The sequence below is a fragment of the Sorex araneus genome, chromosome 1 (genome assembly GCF_027595985.1).
Source record: "Sorex araneus isolate mSorAra2 chromosome 1, mSorAra2.pri, whole genome shotgun sequence".
In the NCBI taxonomy this organism is placed as follows: Eukaryota; Metazoa; Chordata; class Mammalia; order Eulipotyphla; family Soricidae; genus Sorex; species Sorex araneus.
In genome coordinates this window covers 301,162,730-301,183,472 of record NC_073302.1, presented here as the reverse complement: position 1 = coordinate 301,183,472, position 20,743 = coordinate 301,162,730, and the positions used below count along the sequence as shown (strand labels likewise).

General features: G+C 49.6%; 2 protein-coding genes across 10 annotated transcripts in view; one reads left to right on the top strand and one right to left on the bottom strand.

Moving 5' to 3' along the window:
- INTS9 (integrator complex subunit 9) overlaps positions 1-3,513 on the bottom strand; it is a 65,024-nt gene extending 61,511 nt beyond the window's left edge. Inside the window, exon 1 of the mRNA XM_004614696.2 lies at positions 3,262-3,513. Within this exon, the coding sequence (XP_004614753.2) occupies positions 3,262-3,270 (9 nt within the window). The 5' untranslated portion in view covers positions 3,271-3,513. The remainder of the gene's footprint in view (positions 1-3,261) is intronic.
- A 258-nt stretch (positions 3,514-3,771) lies between these two features.
- The window catches only part of HMBOX1 (homeobox containing 1), a 147,102-nt gene continuing 130,130 nt past the window's right edge, over positions 3,772-20,743 (top strand). For 5 of the 9 annotated variants that reach the window (XM_055143913.1, XM_055143853.1, XM_055144178.1 and 2 more), the window contains exon 1: positions 3,772-4,067. The gene's annotated coding sequence lies outside the window, so the exon portion shown is untranslated. The remainder of the gene's footprint in view (positions 4,068-20,743) is intronic. The other 4 variants (XM_055144082.1, XM_055144026.1, XM_055143968.1 and 1 more) reach the window with 1 other exon arrangement.

Sequence of the window (20,743 nt, the reverse complement as noted above, 5' to 3'; positions counted from 1 at the left end):
AGAGGCTTCCCTTGCACACGACCGACCCGGGTTCTATTCCTGGCATCCACATGGTTTCTCGAGGTCAGAGTACAGAGCCAGGAGTAAGCACTGAGCACAGGGGAATGTGGCTCCCCCTTCCCACCCCCTGCCCTCCACCCCCGAAATAACACGAAAAAGAACACACTCTACAATGTGCTAACTTAGAGGGTGCGTTCCTAATTTCCCTGTTCTGTCGAAATGTGATTCTGGGGCTAAAACTGCTCAATGTGTGGAATGCCCTCCTGCTCTGCACACAGGAGGCCCGGGCTGGGTCCCTGGCACCAAGCAGTCCCCTGAGGACCACCAGGGGTGATCCCAAGCACAGAGCCAGGAGTCCCTGCAAATGGCAGGGTGGGGCCCAGAAACCAGAAGGCGGCAATTTCACACAAGGAGCGGAGGCTGGACGGGAGTGAACGCAGGAAGCCTGTGACCACAGAGGGGGCCAGTGGGTGTGGAATGTGTGTGGGGAACCAGGCTTTCTCAGCATCGACATTATTTTTCGGTTTGGGAGCCACACCCAGCAGACACAGGGGTCAAAGGAACCTGGCCCTTCGGTTTGCAAAGTGAACTGTGAGCTCCAGCCTGTGCCATGCTTACCAGCCTCATTTGGCTTGAAAATGAATGGGGGGGGGGGGGCAGAATTCTGGGCCACGCCTAGGAGTGCTCAAGGGACCCTGTGGTGCCAGGGATAAAACCCAGGGCTTGGGCTGGAGCAATAGCACAGCGGGTAGGGCGTTTGCCTTGCATGCGGCTTACCCAGGTTCGATTCCCAGCATCCCACATGTCTCCCGAGCACCGCCAGGAGTAATTCCTGAATGCAGAGTCAGGAGTTAACCCCTGTGCATCGCTGGGTGTGACCCCAAAAGCAAAACAAAACAAAACAAAAACAAAACCCCAGGGCTCCTGCATACCAAGGATATGCTCCAGCCCTGGAACTCTGTCCCTGGCTGGAGTTGTCCAGACTTCAGAACTACACGTGTGTGCCATACAGTCGTCTGTCTTGCTTTGAGCACTCGGAACACGTTCAGGACACAGTAGCAAACTAAACTAGAAACTTGAGGGCACGGGAGGAATTCTTCCAGATCAAAGGGAGACACAAGACACAAGAGGCACAAGGGGCCTGACTTAGCATTTGTGAAGCCCCTTGGCTGTGCAACTGTACCAACGCCAAATTCCCACCTTCCTCGGGAACACTCGAGGCTCAAGTCTTTTCCTCCCATTTTTTGATTGTTACTGTTTGGGGTCATGCTAGGCCATGTTTGGGGGCGGGTGGAGCCTGTTCCCAGCAGTGCTGATGTGTGATGCCGGGATGCACCCCGTGCTGTGCCCAAACAGGAATCGTATGAGCTCGGTGTAATGGGCTCCTGCCAGCCTCTGCATCCATGTCCTGACATCTCCTCGGTGGGCAGGCGCAGGAGGATTTCAGGAGCCAACCCAGACACACGGAGCACAAACTCTGGCTCCCTGAGCAAATGAGATGCAGTGGAGACGCTCGCCTCATGCCTGCCTACACTCAGACCCAGCACAGCAGAGAGCAGTCTCCTGTCATTCAAGACACCAGATCTGCGTGGGGCCCAGAACAGTCCTCTAGGCTCCTCAAGGTGAGCGCCTTCTGGGAGGCTTGAGCAGCCTTTCCTACCAGTTCAAGAAAAACCTTTCCATGGAGTTAGCCGTCTCTGATCAAAAATGTAAACTGTGAACAACTGTGAACAGGACTCCATGTTTATCATCAACGTTATCCACTACAGTTCTGGCTTACTGTCCTGCTGTCTGGTTTTGGGCCACACCTGGCGATGCTCAGGGGCTATTCCCGGCTCTGTGCTCAGAACCAGATGGGATGCTGGAGATCGAACCCAAGTTGGAGTGTGCAAGGCAAGCACCGTCCCCACTGTCCTATCTCTTCACCCCTCGGGCTTACTTTTCTGCCTTCATTAGTTTGCAGCCGTGACTTTAGCCTCCCTGTTCTTTGATGTTTAGCACATGGAGACACATGCAAATTGATATTCTCAAGGTTTACCCACCTGGGCCATCCCCTTATGAACAGCCATCAGTGGAGAATTTTGGAGCTGCCTCTTACTTTCCAATACTTGGACCTGTCAGAAAATGACTGTGTAGCATCTGAGGGGGCCAGTGGGCAAGGGTTGGTCTTTGGCAACACATGCCCAGATAATTACATTAAAGGAAAATGAACCTTTTGTTTGCTGCATACAAATGACAGGAAATGAAGTCTGACAATGTAGGAAGATGGATTTTATTTATTTTGTTTGGGGGGTCATACTCAGCGGTGCTCAAGACTTATTCCTGACTCTGCATTCAAGGCTTGGGGATCATATGGAAGGCAGGGATGGAACCCTGGCCTGCTGTTTTCAAAGCAAGCACCTTAGCCCCTTACCCTAGCCCTGGTCCCAGGAAGATGGATTTTTAAGAGCAGAAGAAGCAGCCAGTCACACCTTCTTTCCCTAAACTGCTAATAAGGCCAATCCCAGAAGAACAGGGGTGATCTAGTTAGATCGCCGTGCACAATGAAAGTAAACATGCCTCTGAAAAGACAGCTCTGAGAAGTTCTTCTGTTAACCTAGGGTTTAAGTTCTGTATTGCAGAGACTTCTCCAGCCAGGCTCTTGGGCTCCAGCTGCCAGGGCTCACATAGCCGCCACAGGCCCAGACTGCAACGCCTTGAACACGTTCAGTCCATCCCAATTCCATACAGGATCCAAGACCGTAATTACTCCTCAGAGCGCACGCCCTCTCCGCTTCCTTCCCGAGTCCCAAGGGCACTTAGGGTTCTCTAAGAGCAAATGCATCCGACCATTACTTCCAGTCCATTATTGTGTGCTCCCTGCTCCGCGCCAACCAAAGCCTCTCGACAGCTCGGGAGAAACGTCAACCAAGCGCAGAGGTCAAGCCCCTGTAACACACACGTGGCTGTGAGGACAGGTCACACCTGGGTCCTGAACCTAACCTGGGGAAGGAAGTGGGGACACACACGTGTGACGGTGTCCATCTCATCCCTACCACGGGGACCCGCCACCAAGACGCATAAGATATCCTGGCGGGCGGGGGTCGTGGAGATGGACCCGTGTCCTGAACCAGCAACAGCAGCTTCTCGGAGTCCAGTTCACTCTGCAGCGCCCCACCTGCCGCCCCTCCGCCGCGACTCTTTCCTTCCCGAGGGGGGAGCAACTCAGTCCGAAAGGATCAGGCAGCACCTTTGCCCTCTGACCTAGGAGCGCAGACTCACCAGTTTCATATTGGACTTTTCGTGGTTCAATAGCAGTCAGTGGACTCCACACGCCCAGGGAGCGTCTTCCGGTTCAATCTCCGCCGGCCGCCCCCCGAGAGCACGGTGGGACATGAAGTCCTCACCCAGGTCCCCCTTCCCGGGGCATCACGGACACTGTAGTCAGCCCCCTGGCATTCTGGGAGTTGTAGTCCTTCTTCCTCTCGGCCCTTTCCTCCCTCGACGACACCTTCCGTTAGCTCAGATTCGTCCCCGCCGCCAGTTCTTCCCCCCACCAATCTCCCCAGCATGATATCATGTCCCCCCACCCAGGACTGGGCGCCCGTGGAACTCTGGGACGTGTAGTCCCCGCGGCTCGGGCGGCCTGGGTCCCGCCTCCCCGGGGGAGGGCGGCTGGGCGCGGAGCTTGTCGGGAGTTGTAGTCCACCGAGGCCTCCGGACGCCGAGCCCGGGGCTTTTACTCCAGGGAGGCAGGAACTACAACTCCCAGGGCCGCGCCGCTGCAGCAGGTGGGAGCGGGGCTGTTGATATCAATATGGCGGGTGTCAGCCAGACAAAGACAGTCAGTCTGATGTGATTGAGACAAGGGAGGTTTTCAGGGGGAGACTGGGAGATAGGGGCCTCCCCTCCCCCTTCTCCTCTTCCTGCGCCGGCCTCCACCCCTCCCCAGTCCCCTCCCGACGGGCGCCCCGCGCGGAACCCGCCCCTCCCCCGCCCGCTTCCCCTCCTCCCCGCTCAGCCGTCGGCGCCGGGACGCTGGGGAGGGGGCTGTGCCGGGCGCGGACAACTCGACCGGGAATCGCGAGGTGAGTCGCGCGGGTCGCGAGCCGGGCCGCCCCGAGTCTCGCCGTCACTTCTTTCACTCCACTTTTCTGGGGTCCGGGGGCGCCGTGGGGCGGCGGGCGGGAGGGCGGGGGGCCGGTGTCCGGAGCGGCCCGCGCGGGAGGGCGGAAGGCGGGGGGCGGCGAGTGGGTGACCCGGACGCGGGCCGTGGGGTGGGGCGCGCGCGCCGCCGCGGGGCTCCGGGGCTGGGGGGTCCGAGGGTCTGGAGTTCGGGGGAAACTGCGTGGCGATCTCCGGGGCGTGTGCGGCTCCGGCTCCGAAGTGCGTGACGTGGGCTCGGGGGGTTCGGGGGGCGCGCGGCGGGCAGTGCGCGGCTGCCCGCGCCAACTTGGAGCGGCGGGGCTGGGCCTGGGCGGGGACGCGGGCGCCGCGCTCGGGGTGCGGGACTCCGGGGGGTGGGGGCCTGCTCCTCGCCCCCCCCAGGGCGGCGCGGCGGGGGTCCCCGGGGCGCCAGGAAAAGTGGCCCCCGAAGCGTGACCGCCGGACCCGTGCCGGGGTCGCATAGTTGGGGCCCCCGGGAAGGGAGCCCTCCGCTGCCCCCCGCGCGCTGCCCCCCAAAACTGGAGGCGCGGTGGTGGGGGTGCGGGTCGGGGGGTGCGGACGTGTGCGCGGGCGTCTTCTGGGGCGACTTCTTGCCGCTTGTTGGCGGCGAGCGTCGGGGGCCGTTGGAGCGGAGTTGGGGGGCAGCGGGTCCGCGCGGCGCACCCCGCCCTGGCGTGCGGCGCGGCGGCCGAGCGCGGGGCGGGTACTGGGGGCGGCGGGGCGCCTGCAAAGTTGAGTGGCGGGCGGCGATCGCCGCCGTGGGTCACCCCGAGGCTTGCGGGGGGGTTCTCGCAGCGCGCCGAGCGAGGCGGCGGGGCTGTGTGTCCGCGGGGAGCGCGCGGGTGCGGCGGGACCCCCACCCGGCGCCCGCCGGCCCAGCCCCTTCCTTCCGCGCCCGGGCTGTGCCCTTCCTGCGGGTCTGGACCGCCTCTGCCGGGGGTCCCGGAGCCGGCGTGTTCATGCCCTGCGCGGGCCGCACACGCCGCCTTGCAGCTGGGGGGACCTGCGCGGGGCTCCCGCGGGGCGTTTTATGCCACAGGTAACCGGGAACCGTCAGGCCGGGCGGGCACCGCTCAGCGTTGAGCCGGATCTGAACATGGCACAGGTTGGAGGGACCCAGTGTGGCTCGGAGTTAGGCTCCCTCAGAATTCTGCTCACGAGTCAGTTTAGGAAATTGTGATTTTCTTTTTTTCCTTTTTTTCCCTCCCCCAAGCCTCACTGAGGAGGTATAGAGGGAAGAGGATCGCAGCATCTCTTGTTTCTCACAGTCTTTAATATTTAATAACATGACGCCAGGACGATGTAAGATGCTATATTTTCTGCTTCCTTCAGTCTGAAATTCAACATTTTTTTTTTTTAGTGTGATGGGGCTTAATTTTAAATAACTACTGGAATTGCCATAAATTCTGTTTTGACTGTCAAAATCTTAATGTATTTGGCTCCAAAGAGATCAGTCCTTCAACCTATCAGTAAAGCGTCATAGGTTCCATTAAAAGTAAAAGTCTATAGAGCCAATATGTAGTTTTTAAAGATATATTTTATAATCTTTGATTTGAATTTTTTTGCATTTGGTCATTAGCACAGAAAAGGTTAAAAAAAGTGATATAGCATCTCTATATGTATTTATATTGACCCAAATAGAAAAACATAATTTTATTATTTTCTAAATCTTGAGTTTAGAATGTATGATTTTATTGCAAAATTCAGACTTTATGGAGATTAGAATTTCTACAATTGATTTTTAACCAAGTATCTTAATCTGAAACACTGCTTTGCAAAAACTCAAGAAAAAGCCTGTTAACTATATGATAGTTGTTTTATTTCTAGATTATAAGAATTTAAAATATTCAATAATGATAAACTACTCAATAATTTTGGAAGTGAAAATTTGAAGTGTTAAGAGGTAAAATTATTTTCCCTTAATCCAAATATTGCTTTTATTTTTCCCCCATGCTCTGGAAATGCAAAGTTACTGGGAAAAGCTTTCATTAAACTTTTCCTGACAACTCTGCTTGAAATCATTACAGTAAACCAAACATATTCCTTGCATTCATCATTCACTGGGGTTGATTCTGTTGCATTTTAAGCACTGGGCATTAAAATGATGGAAAGCCTTTACTGCAGGTTAAAGCATAAAACATTCTCAGCATGTGGAAGTCATATGGTTTATGAAAAAGGCTGAACATCAGGGCGTTGGTGCCTGTCCAGCTTTAAATCTCATCCCGTAACTGTGAAAGGCAGTTTTATTTTAATATGATTGCTTCTAAAAATGTTTGTCTGCACCATGGGAAGTTGAAAGTCCAAACCGTTTTTTAACCAATCTGTTGCTAGTCAGTGCACTGTTAAGGGCTAGCGCTGGAGCTGGAGCTGGAAGGTGCCGGAAGCAGCCCTTAGGGTCAGCTTGGTGTGTGAGGGGCTCCAGTGAGCATTCTAGCTGCCCTAGCAGCATTTCATTCTCACACAAATCCTTTGTCAGCGCCCTGCTAATACATATGTTGCCAAAGTGAACACAAAGTCGAAGCATCACTAATAGAAACTCAATAGCTCAGTCCTAGTCAAGTATAAAATGTAACAACAGATCTCCCATCGTGTGAAGAAATGTGATGCCTAGATTTGGAAGGGAGCTTGGGAGTGCCGCAATTGCTTGGTGTTTGTGAGGCCCTGAGTCCCACCCCCCAGACTTAAAAAAAAAAAAGGATTTTTTTATTGATAAAATTTGTACTCATACTCAAAATATGAATAATTTGTGCCAAGTGCTTGTCATGTTTATGGCAAGTATCGATTGGGATGTTATTGCTTATTTCAATAGACACTGAACACTTCGGGAATATTTATGCTTAATTAGTTTTGGGTCTTTTGTATATTTAGCCAATTTCACCGTATTGTTTCATGCAGCGTCTGTGTTTTCTATAATATGACATTTGCTTTTTTTCGGTTCGTTTCATTGCAGCCCTTTTATTATTTCCCTATGCCAATTTTTGAGCTTGTACTGTTTCTCTTGGGAATTAGAAAATTATCTGAGGCTGTCATTTTTCATAAATGAAAATAGGCCTTCAACTTAAAAAAAAAAAAGAGAGACATTTGGTGCTTGAGAGATAGTATAGCAGGCAGGGAGCTTGCCTTGCAGGTGGCCGACTTGGGTTTGATTCCCAGCACCCCACAGGGTCCCAGAGCCCCACCTGCAATTGTTCCTGAGTACAGAGCCAGGAGTCAGCCCTGAGCATCTCTGGGTGTGGCTCCCTCCCACCCCCCCCAAAAAAAAAGGTAGTGATATAAACGTGAAAGTGAATGTGCACCTACTTGATTTATTGAGGGAGTTCCAGAAATTAATTATATGCCTCATTTTACTATTTGCCTAGATGTTTTTCTCCTAGCCATGGACTTTCAGCTCTCAATCCAGTAAAAGTTGATTTATAAAAATGTTAAGTGAATGTCAAGAACAGCTTGTCCGGAGAGTTGTGTATTCACACCTCCTCTCACATATAAGGGACCTTTATGTTTGTTTACATATAAAATTAGTGTATCCGTTTCAGCCATGCAGCCCATAAAGTAGGCCCCAACCGCAAGTAACAGGAGACTAAACACACACTCCCACCACAGCCTCCAGTCTCTCAAATGAAAGGTAATGGTAGTAAAATTTTTCTCAAAATGATACTAAGTAACATGAGACTTAGATTCCAGGAGCTGTTCACAGGAGGGGGGGCCTGGGCCCCCACCTCCAGCCCCCAGGGCCCTCTCTGGATTAGTGTCCATCTTTAAGTACTGAGTAAAAGGTTTTTTTCAAGTGATCATTTGACTAAAACTTTGAGGTAGTCTGTTTAAACATAATCCAGTGCTTTAAAATAAGTTGTTTTTCTTGATCTTAGATGAAACAAAGTTGGAAATTTACTATAACGTTGTCTTGGACACTTTCCAAGTGCGTTTAGTTACTGGGAGGCCCTGATTTTAGCTGAGTTTTCCACCCTTTTGGGGTAATAAGGCTGAAGCCAGCCACACCGCCAATCCCTGGCATCCCATGTGGTCCCCCAAGCACCACCAGGAGTAGTTCCTGAGTGCAGAGCCAGGGTTAAGTCTTGAGCATCAGCGGGTGTGGCTCAGAAACCAGAAAAAAAGATGCATCTGGTGGCTTGGGGCTCAGTCAGTCGAGCCTTGGAGCCGTTCTCACCCGGCCCAGCCAGTCTAGTTAGTATTTTGCCCAGTGGTGTTCGGGGCTGGGGGCATACACGTGCGGTGTCAGGGATTGCCCCCCCTGCATCACTCTCCAGCTAACCTTTCTGCTTTCAGGTATTCCCCCTTCCCCCAGTCATTCTTTCACCTGAAGGATCTTGCTGTGCTGAAATGGAAGCTGGATTGTCAGCCCTACTTTGCCTGTGATTTTTCAGTGCCTCCCTTCCCCCCGCCTTCCTGATGACTATAAACTGTCCTTCCTTTTGTGGCGAAACCCTGTCTCTGCCACTTCCTGGGCAAGTCATTTCATCTGCCTTTGCCTCAATTTCCCCGTCTGTCGGATGGGAATCAGTGGGCCGTCATAGGATCCCCGGGAGCCTTTAGGATGCTCTACAGACCTTAGAGTACTGCAGCATTCAGAAGTGTAGGTTGTTGTATAGTCATACTATAGTCTTTTGCCCTGGTCCCTCCTTGTTTTTAATCCCTCGGGATCCAGACAGTTGAAAGCCTTAGCTGTGCCAGGTTACTGGTGGCCAGACGCTTCTCGTGTCGATAAGGACAGTTAAGTATTCTTTCTGTGGGTTGCATGAGTTAGTGGGGTCTTCGGAAGTAAAGAGTCCTGGAGGGTTTGGGACTTGGCTCATGATGGAACCATACACCTTGTGTATGCGCGGCTCTGGCTCTGGATTTGATACCACAAAATGACAACGAAAGTCCAGCTGTGAGGGTCCATTCTCCAGCATCACATGGCCTCTCAGGTGTCAGTGGCGTAGTCCTGGGCATAGGTGGGGTGGCCCTGGTGGCTGCTGGTCATCGAAGCCTGAGCCAGCACCACATCCAAGGGCCCTGCATTGACCCACAGGCCTGGCTGGACCCCTGAACATTGCTGCGGAGATTCCCCATCTCTAAAGTTTAAAACATAGTGCTGTGTAAAAGCAGTCATACATTTTGTTCTGGCTTCTGGTTGTTATTGGTTTTTTTCCCCCCTCCTAAATAATACTCTTAGATTATTGCTAAGTCATGGTACAATTAAAAAATTCACTTTCTTCGTCCTGTTAATACATCGCAGATTTTCTGGCCTAGGTTTTTTTTACTTGTTGGTAAAACTTTTTGTTGTCTTCTCTCAGCTCATTGAAGATGTGTTAAATATCTGTCACTGTATCACTGTCATCCTGTTGCTCATTAATTTGCTCGAGTGGGCACCAGTAACGTCTCCATTGTGAGACGTGTTAGTTTTTGGCATATCGAATACGCCACAGGGAGCTTGCCAGGCTCTGCTGTGCAGGCAGGATACTCTTGGTAGCTCACCGGGCTCTCCAAGAGGGGAGGAGGAATCGAACTTGGGTTGGCAGCGTGCGAGGCAAATGCCCTACTCGCTGTGCTATCTCTCCAGTCCGTGTTAAATACCTAGTTTCACTTTGCTCAAATCCAGATTCTAGTTCTGTTTCAGTTCAGGCAATGTATTTATTTTCATATCAATGTTGGAATCTTTTAACTGTTGATTTACATGATCTGGACACCACTTTAGGAAGACGTCTCCTTTTTTATTTGTTTAATTTTTTGAAGGAGGCCACTGCTCCTGGCTCTGCACACTGAGGTCACACCTGGCAGACTTGAGGACCTTATAAGGTGCTGGGGATCAAACCTGGGTATGTGGCGTACAAGACAGGGCCCCTGCCCGTGTACTATGGCTCCTGTCCCAAACATATCTCTGTAATTTGCAAACTAATGTTTATACTTGAGCTTTATTTTCAGCCTCCTCCTGGCTTTCTAAAGTGGGATGTGATATACCTATTGTCACATCATCCTTGGGCCCTATTGTCACATCATCCATGGCCCCTTCCTCTTCAGGAGGAAAAAGTGTGTTGTTCTTGCCAAGCTGAAACCCAGGCAAATTGATTTCTTGAGCCTTCTGTAGAGAGGTCGTGGGTGGCCACAGAGCTTCTGTCCAGACCTTGTTTTCCTGAGAGGTTGCACCTTGGCTGTGGCCGCAGCCTTTCGTTTCTACCAGCCTTCGTGTTCATAGAACACGATTCTTTGGAGAGCACGGCAGGAACCGTCCCAAAGATGGTCTTCGTGTGGTTGGAAATCCACTGGGGAGCCAGAGTGGCCAGTGTCTCGCTATCCCTCACAGAAGTTCCAACCCTTGGGACAGGACCAGTGCTGGACACTCTTTTGTCTGAGGAAGGCTGCTCAAAGAGGGCGTGGGCTTCTTTATCTGAAATACCTACTGTCTCTTTCTCTGTAGACTCATTTTCCTCCAGTCGTCCCCCGTGAAGGTTCCATAGCAATGTCTGGCCTGGAGTGAGGGGGCAAAGTGCTGAGTATGTACCCTGCATGCTGAAGGCTCGGACCCAGTACCACACGGTCCCCTGAGTACCTCCAGGAGGTCTCCAGAGAACAAGACTAGAATATTCCTTGTGAATGGCCTCGGGGCCCAAACACCCCTTCCCAAGTATACTTCTGTTGTGGTTACTTTGGGGGCCACATCTGTCCATGCTCAGGGGTAACACTCCTGGCTTTGTGCTCAGGGACCACTCCCGGTGGGGTTCAGGGGACCACATGGGGTGCTGGGGATGGAACCTAGGTTGGCTGCTTGCAGGGCAAACAAGCGCCGTCCCTGCTGTCCTGTCTCTGGCTCCCGCAAGTGTGCTCGTGTGTGTTGCAGCTGTGTAAGGAATTGAACCCGTGACTCCCCTGTGGGCTGCTTTGCACTGCCGCCAAGCCAGGCCTCTGGCCCAAATGCACCTTCATTCTATTTTCTTTCCATTTGGGGCTGCCAACACTTTTCTTTGTGCCTCTGTGTTTGGGTGGGTTCAGGAGCTGCTCCTAGCGGGGCATGGGAGAGGGACTTGGAGGTGCTGGGATCGAACCTGCGGCTTTGCCTGCAAGGCCTGAGCACAGCCCAGACGGCTCTCTCCAGCCTCCACTAGGGAGTTCCTTCGAAATCTCTTTCCTCCACACACCAAAAGCTCCTTCCTTGAAAAGAATTAGACTGAAAGGAGGCGGGGTGCTGAATAGGGTGTTGTCTGCATGGACGTGGCTCTGGGTTCGCTTCACATGACTCCCATTTGACGAGCACACAGGCTTCTGAGACCTGCTCTCCACAGGAAGGGGCTATTGCATATGCACAAGGTACTGTTATTTCCAGTTCCAAATTTTGTTTTCTGAAACATGCTCTCTGTTGGCCACCTGTCAATGAGGGCTCTTCAGTTTTAGTGACTGTTGTTCAGTTTTGGGCTGGAGTGATAGCACAGAGATAGGGCGTTTGCCTTGCACGTGGCCAACCCAGGTTCGATTCCTCCACCCCTCTTGGAGAGCCCAGCAAGCTACCGAGAGTATCTCGCCCCCACGGCAGAGCCTGGCAAGCTCCCCGTGGTGTATATGATATGCCAAAAACAGTAACAAGTCTCATGATGGAGATGTTACTGGTGCCCGCTCGAGCAAATCGATGAGCAGTGGGATGACAGTGACAGTTGTTCAGTTTTGTATATTACCAGAAAAGTTCTCCATTTCCTTATCTGCTAAACAGAATGTAGGTTAACAGATACATAGTTTTGTTATTAAACTCCGGAGATGTTTTTCTCCTTTGAATTCTGAAGAAATTGTAGATCCATACGGAGTGGCCAGACAGTGAAGGAAGGCTGTGTGCCCTCAACCCTGTTCCTCCTTCCAGGCACATCTCCATAGCTTTAAAGTCGGGTCCCTGGCGACCCTTGGGACAGTCGTACGTCAGGGCGCTCACCACCACCACAGTCAGAGAGAGAGAGAGAGAAAGAGAGAGAGAGAGAGAGAGAGAGAGAGAGAGAGAGAGAGAGAGAGAGAGAGAGAGGTGTCTTCAGCCTTTTGTCACCAGCACAGAGACAGAATCACTCCCTTCTAATGCTGGGCCCCTTCCTGCCCATGTAATTGCACTATTCTGCCTTAGCTAGGAGTTCAGAAATTCTTTTGGCACGTGCTGAAAATTTTTATGGAAAATTCTGGCTGTGCTTTATATAAAAATCTATATAATTTAAATTTTGACAAACATGGCATGTGAGACTTAGCTCAAGTGGCAGAGCGTGCATTGTGCCTGCTGAAGGCCTCGGGTCCAGTCCCCAGCACCCTGGGCTCCGATCCCAGGAGATTCCCAACAACTAACGGCAGCAACAGTTTGGGGAATTTCAATAGTAGTACCTTTAGACTTCTCAGTGGAAAGTTAATAATGATAAGAATTTCTGTGGAAAAGGAAAATGTGGAAGATTCTGATGAATTCATGGTTTTTGTGATGTGCTTCTTGCTAGAGAGGACCTTTCATAAAAAACGAGGTAAACTGTAGTGATACTGACATTTGTTTGGTTTTTGAGAGTGTTGGAGCAGGCGGCTCAGGTTTTTTTGTGAGTTCCTGTCATAATTTTATTTTGAATCTGATATAAGGGAACTTCAAAGAAAGTCCGTTAAAAGAGTTCAGACAAATGATCTCCAGAGGAAAGAAAGGGGAACTAGATACTATTGTTTAAGCATAAGAAAGGACCATTAAATTAAAGGCTAGTTATGCGGCTGGTTATATTTTGCTGCCTTTTCATTAGCTACATGGCTTACATACAGTCTGTCTTCGAAAGATGAGGCTTTGAGGGGCTGGAGAGAGATAACACAGCGGGGAGGACACTTGCCTTGCACACAGCGGGCCCGAGTTTGACCCCTGGCAATACAGATGGTCCCATGTGCCCTGCCAGCAGTGATCCCTGAGCACAGAGCCAGGAGTAAGCCCTGAGCACCGCCCAGTATGGCCTGAAGAAATAAAAAGAGAGAGAGAAAAAAAAAGATGAGGCCATTAATCCAATGTCCAGCTGTCGAATAGCAAAACCCTGTTTTAAATGCTAGCAATATTTTTAAATGTATTATAAGAGAAATCATGAGGGTTTTGTCTCCAGTTTGAGATAGAATTTTGTCAGCACTGATAATTTCCTTTGAAAAGATGACTTAAATTTTATTTATTTTTTTATTGACAGGAATATGGTTACTATTGATGTTTTCTGATAAGTACTGGTGCTTCTGCTTCTGATAAGTCAATTAGTATTTAGAGAACTTCTTGGTGACTTGGCAGTTTTCAGTTTTTCAAGGTACAGTTGTTTTTCCTTTGAGGCAGGGCCCTTAGGAAAGTCACCTTCTATTTGAAGCCACTACTCTTTTTAAAAAGAATTTTATTTTCCCCTTTCACCATATATAAACACTGTGGTTTACAAAGTTATTCATGACAATTTATTATAGATATTTTAGTATGCCTATATCACACCACCATTACACCTTCCCACCACCTTTATCTTCAGTTTTCCCAACTGCCCCTTAAGCCTGTCCCCATATAGCCCTCAGTACTTAATTTTATATTGCTTATAATTTGCTTAAGGAGTTATCAAAAAATGTTTCCTCTGAAGAAAGTTAGTGAGGATTGTATATCTCATCATGAAGTCATTAAGCCCTTGTGTAAGAGATTACTAAGATGTTGCTACAGGTTAAGCCTTCTGTGTTGGTATAAATCAAGATTGAATGCTTTCGGGGCTGGAGCGGTAGCACAGCGGGTAGGGCGTTCACCTTGCACGCGGCCGACCTGGGTTCGATCCCTGGCATCCCATATGGTCCCCCAAGCACCGCCAGGAGTAATTCCTGAGTGCAAAGCCAGGAGTAACCTCTGAGCATCGCTGGGTGTGACCCCCGGAAAAAAAAAGATTGAATGCTTTTTACATTACATCCCATCTAATCTCGTGTGCTCCTGGTTTATCAGTATCGTGGAGTTTGAGGTGTCCAAAATTTTTAATGAGGTGATAAAAGCTGGAGTTAAAATTTTAACCACATGGTATTTTGGAGTGTGTGCATGACTGCCAGGGCTCCCAAAAGTATAGGAAGATGAGGGGAGGTAGCCCATCCCCCAACTCTGAAAGCTTAGAGATTGCAGTCACAGAACCCACATACCTGAGATTTCTAGCAGATTGATTTCTGGATGAGTCTTGTCCCAGACAGCACAGTCTTGCTGGAAGTGTGGCAGTGATTGTGGAGTGTGGAGTTTTTTCAAGCTGCCGGGGCTCTGTTTGGCGGGGCACTGGGTGCTGGGTTCTCCTGCACTCGCCTCTGAGGTGCCCCTGGTGAATCAACCTTGCATGGGGTTCGGAAGAATCTCTGTAACTTGTTGATCTCTTTTGAGATTCATTTATGAGTCTCTGGATCATGGCCAGTAAAAGAGATTATATGGTGCTGGAGCTGCCCGTTGGTGTAACTGCTGAGGCTTCCATAAGTGCAGGGAGATGGGGGGCACTGCTGTTTTGGGGTGCTTTATGTGAGGAGGGGTCTTTTGTAGAAGTCAAATGGGCACTTTGAGACTTCATAGGTCAGCGTACGGGTGAAGGAATGTGTGGGCTACAGAGATGAGTCCACTTAACCCTTTTCTTCAGGGGTCAAATAATCTTAAGGAAAAGGAGAAAAGTTTCCTAGTATACTCACTGTTAACTTTTCACGTCTGTGGTCAGACAAGCTGTGAGCATGACAGAGTAGCACCATGGGCGGGCGTGACGCGGATTAGGGGAAGAGCCAGAGATGACACCAGGGACTTGGCTGTCTCTACAGCCGTGAGCGTACCCAGGAACAGTTCCACTCAACATGATCCCAACCCCTTGTCGCTGCTGCCGAGGAGCACACTTTGTAAATAAACATAACGAGGCTTCCCCCCACCACCCCAAACCCTTACACAGGTAGACAACACTTTGTTCATTTGTTCCATCGTTGGAATCAAAAGACATCCCAGGATGTATCCCTGCACTATTTCAAACACCCACATGTTCTTCCAGGCACCGTCTGTCTAGTGAAAACTCTTAAAACTGTCTTTTAGGCGCTTTGCCTACAAAGCTCCCCAGCTAGGTGATTCCCTCCTTTCACCTTAGGGTGCCTTTCCTCCTGGGGAATGGCTTGTGCACCACTGCTTGGCCTGTCCCAGCATGCTTTGCTCCGGAGAGGCTCGTGTTCTCTCTTGAGCATGTATTTCTTTCCTCTCTTTTCTTTCCCCTTGGTTCCTAAATGAACTTACTTTTGCTTTAAAACAAATAAACAGAAAACCCCAAGAACCTTTTATCCTTGACAAGCTTTTGCAATAAACCAGGACAAAGACATTTGTGCCTTATTGCTTTAGAAGCAATAAATAGAAATTTAGATAGTGAGATTCCCGGGCATGTCTTCTCAGATCTGGCAACAGAAGAATTTGCATCAGGGTCCGTCCAGTGCCCCCTGCACACATTGTATATTACCTATAACCAAAGCTCTGTGGTGTCCATCTCTGGCTACTGAAAATCTCTCTCCCGTGTCATGTTGGAGTTGATACGTGTTTCAGGGCTGAAAATTCCAAAGCTAAGTTCTGATTATGTTAGCAAACCCAGACTGAAATTTTCAAAATAAGCACAAGTAAACATAGGCAACTAAAGAATTTAAAAGATTGGATCCAATAAAAATTCACAGGGGATCTCTGTCTGGGAAGTAAAGGAGCTCTAATTCTTTGGTTGCGACAGTGGAAAGCAGAGGATCTGATGGCAGAAGACTGACTTGGTAAATGGATTAAAATTTTAGTTTCCTTATTTCCACTTGAGTATCCAAAATCTTAGATGGGCTCAGAAATACTCCGTCCTTCTTAAGCATGCCAGGTATAATTTTAATGGCTATTGTCTCAGGACGTTTAGGAGATTTCACAGTCATAGAATAAAACCCTTTGAAAGGTTAATATGTGCTTAGGTCTGTGACAGAGTCTACGTCATTTTATTTCATTTTCTTTGTTGGTTTAGTGGCCATACCCAGTGGTGCTCAGGGGTTCCTCCTAGTGGACTCGGGGGACCATATGGGATGCTGGGAATTGAACCCAGATTGGTGCCATGTAAGGTAAATGCCCTTCCCACTGTGCTCTCACTCTGCCCCCCAATGTAATTGAAAGACCTGTTGTAACTTGGAGTGTTTCCTGCCTGACACATCCTTACCTTATGTTAAACACTGCACATATCTCTCCTCTACTGTTGATCATGCCATCAGCTGTGATGGGGTTTGTTTTAGTTAAGCATGACTTTTTCTAGATGTGACACTTGGTGGCTTGTGCCTTGAATATCTGGCCTTCCACAATCCTGTCAGAGTTCATTCTTGCTGTGTTTCTCTTCTGAACACCGTCTCTTAGGGCATTGTTCCCTCCCACCCTCTCATCTGTATCTGCAGCCACTGAGCACGGTGCCTTCCCCGCCACCTGGCCCCAGTGGACCCAGTGTCTCTTGAACCTTTGTCCTCACATAGTAACTCTTCAGATCTTTTGTTTTGTTCTATCACTCACAGTCTTAATTCTAGAATATTGAATTGGTTGCGAATACAGACTTAGGAGCCAGACAGTCTCGGTGTAAATCCAGCGACCATGACTCTGAGTCTTTGCAGAATCTCTTCTCCGGGAACATTCTCCCATCTGTAAATTGGAATTATCAGTAACTGTGCCACAGAATGTTTGCGTGTATACGGGGCACTGTTTTAATGTGCTAAGGATAGAAGTTGGAGCAGAATAGGGCATACTTTAAAGAAACCTTTTTAGGTACTGCCTTTACGTGCTGGCACCCCAGTTTGGTCCCTGGTATTGCATGGGGGGGGGGGGGTACTTTGGTCCTCTAGTGCCACCAAGTGTGACTGTCAAACAAAAAGCTTATTAGTTAGCCCATACTCGTTTCCAAGTACTTGCCTTTTGGAGTCAATTGGATTTTTTGTTTTATTTTGTTTTGGGTCTGTATGTAGTGGCTGTGCTTGGGGAGCACTCTTGACCCTGTTTCCAGGGTCACTTCTGGAGGTACTCAGGGCACCATGGGATGCCGGATGTCGAGCCCCTCCAGCTCTCTTCTTGGCCTCCGAATTATTAGGATTCTAACATGCTGCAAGTAATTCCTTCCTAGCAAGCATTTTTTGATGGTTGCTTTGCCTTTCTCAGATTTCCCTTTTCAGACCTCAGCTGCATGTGGTGCAGAGCAGCATGCAAGAAAAGAAGGAATAGATGTTAAAAAAAATGTCCCACTGTTCTCTCCTCTTCCTGTTTTGTTCTACCTGTAGTTCTTTGGCTCTTACGAAAGGACATGAGGCTTTTGCTCCTCTGCAGAAGCCCACATGGTCTTCCTCAAACACCTATCTCTCTCTTTTTCTTTCCCTTCACATTTCTCTAAGTAAATGTCTTTAAAACTAGGAAGGGAAAAAGGAAGGGAGGGAGAGAAGAAGGAGGGAGGGGGAGAGGGAAGGAAAGACGGAGGAAGGGAGGGAAGCAGGAAGGTGGGGGGAGAAAGGAAGGGATGGGGAGGGAGGGAGGGAGGGAGCCAAGTTTAGTAGGTCAGAGCATCAGTCATCAGTTTTGCCTCCCAGGATTCCGGATCTGAGGCTGACCCTGCTCACCTGGGCTCATCCAGAGACTCACTCCCTCATGTCTGACGCCCAGGATGGAGAACACGGCTGGAAGCCTGGGACAGCTGAGGCTCCTCTGTGGTGGGGTCTCAGCAAAGGCAGCTTTCCTGAGAGCAAGCAAGCCAGGGCCGAGCGTGCGCTCACGGGCAGATCACATGCTTGCACGGCTGAGCCCAGCAGTTGTGGCCGGTCTAGGGAGAGGGGATCAGCCCTCCCCGGCGTGGCTCTCAGTCCTCTGGGCATTATGTCTTACGTTTCTTTTGCCCTCCCTTTGCGTCTTCTTCCTTCTTTCCCTGCTTTTACTTGCTCACTAATCTTTTGCTTTTTGTCTTAATCTCTAAGAAGATGTTGAAATATTGAGAATATCGTCACGTATAAAGTAAAGCCTTGTGCTTGACACTCTGCTGTTCAAGGATTTTTTTTTTTTACCTCTTAAATATAAAAAAGCCATCTTTCGTGAGTGAGTACAGGTCATTAACCTCTTAATAAAAAACTTTGGTTCTACAAAGTGTTGGTAGTACTGAACAGTTCTAAACTCTGAGCCTTGGGTGACAAAACTCATGTTCCCAAGAGTTGGGGGTGCAGGGGCCCACGGTGGCGGGCTCAGTGGCCTGGCCCCCAGCGCTGTTTCAGTGATGGCTCACAGAAAAACTTGGCGCCAGCCAGAGTGATCAGACCTGGTTGTTCTATTTTGCTTTGTGGAAAGGTATAAATACCCATGTGCTCATTGGTCACCGGGCACAGGCAGCGTGACTTCAGCCCCTGGGGTCTCTGGCAGTGTTTGCAGACTGTCATTACTGGTTCTGTCCTTGCTGCGTGGGTGCTGATGTCACCTGTCAGTTGTGGAGAAGCCTGGGGTGCAGCTCCTCATTCTTCGGTTCCCAGGACAGTTTTGCTCCTACTCTTCTCCCTCACCTCTAATCAGAGGGTCTTCCAGCCCAGCATGCCTGTACTGCCAGGGTCCAGAACCCCTGCCGAGAGCCTTTTTTTTGGTGTGTGCAGACCCCGCCGGGTGGTCTCTGTCCTCGTTCTGTGCATAAGCCAAGCCCATGTGGGATTTCTAGTTGATAAGTGATTTGTGAATCCTAGTTTTGATTTCTTTTTATGTATATTATATATAGCTGCAAATGCATACTTATTTTTTTAAATTATTTTTAAAAATTGAGTCACCATGAGATACACAGTTCCAAAGTTGTTTGTGATTGGCTTCAGTCATAGAAGGTACCCATCCCTTTACAGGGTACGTTTCCCACCAGCAGTGTCCTCAGGTTCCCTCCTGCCACCACCCACATCCCCCGACCCTGCCCTAGCCTGCCTCTCTACCCACCCCCCCCCCCCCCAGCTCCTTGTCTGTTTCTCTGCCTCTGTCTGTCTTTCTCTCTTGCTTTCCTTCTGGTCGTTATGGCTTGCAATACAGGTACTGACAGGTTATCAGGTTTTAGCTTTGGTTTCTTTAACACGGAGACAGACCCAACAGGCAGATCCACATGTTTTATATGGTCTCATCTAGATACCCAGTTCAAGAACATTTTTGTCGCAAAACATTCAGTCTTTTAAACTTAATTTTTATAGCAATTCTTCCTATTTTGTTGACTTAGTACATAGATTCCAATTTGTAAGAACAAATGGTCTGAAGGGTGAGGGAACAAACCCACCCACACCCGGTTGGCACATAGTGACATGTGTGAGACAGTAGCCCTCACACTCACTGTCAGTCTGTCTTAGAAAGGGGATCCAGAGTGTGGATGGGTTGTGGTGGTGGAGAATGGCCAAGAACTTTGAGCAGTGGGGAGCTGAAAGATTGTTTTTCCTGAAAAGATGAGTTCTCAGGGTAGTTTCTTCAACTAGCAAGCCAGTAATCCTCCGATGCGCATACACGGCAAAAATGAGCAGAAAAATCGACATGCTTAGGAAATGTTACATGACAGTTGAGTTTTGTGTTTTGTTTGGGCCACATCTGGCAGTCCTCAGGACTTATTCCTGGCTCAGTGCTCAGGGATCAAGCCTGGGTAGGACACATGCACAGCAGGTGCCTGAGCTACTATCTCTCGGCTCCAACAGTTGAGTTTTGTCTTACGCAGGTTGGTTTGATTTTTGAGGTATCAAGGATATAGAATGGGGGTGATTTACATCTTGATTTATGTGCTTTGGTAGAAGGATTTTAGTGATCTCTGGGTATCACTCTATCACTGTCATCCCTTTGTTCATTGATTTGCTTGTGCAGGTACCAGTAATGTCTCTATTACACTTAGCCCTGAGATTTTAGTGCCTCTCCTTACTCGTCTTTCCCAATGATTGGAGGCTTTTTCAGGGTCAGAGGAATGAGACCTATCGTTACTGCTTTTGGCATATCGAATATGCCACAGGTAGCTTGCTAAGCTCTGCCGTGCGGGTGGGATACTCTTGGTAGCTTGCTGGGCTCTCCGAGAGGTATGTATATATCTGTTACTGTATTTGGGACATGAATATGTCACGGGGAGCTTGCCAGGCTCTCCCAAGTGGGCAATAAACTCTTGGTAGCTTGTCCAGTTCTCCAAGAGGGAGATATAATCTATTAGATGTCATGTGGCTGCATGGCTGCTTCTGGGAGCTTGGTTTTATAGTCTCTGGATGTTGGCCATTGATAGGATTACACAGAACTGGGGGCTGTCTCTGGGAGTGACTGCCTAGCTACTGGAAAATGGGGGATCTGGGTGGAAGAGGCCCAGTCCCAATCCAAGCAGCCTTGGAGATCTCGGCCCTGGGTCCCTCAAACCGGGTTCCTCCACTGGCTACCCCACATGTGAGGCTAGTCCGAACTTGTGGAGAGTGGCCCTGAGCATGGCTGTGGCTGGGTTCCAGAGGTCCTCAACTGTCAAGGCTCTGCTTGGGGTGTGGGGGGGAATGCAACCTGTTCCCTCCAAGGGGCCCTGGTGAAGACAGCAAAGCACCGGGACAAGAGACTGTTTCACTCACTTTCGGGAGCTTGGTTTTATAGTCTCTAAATGTTGGCTGTTGATGGGAT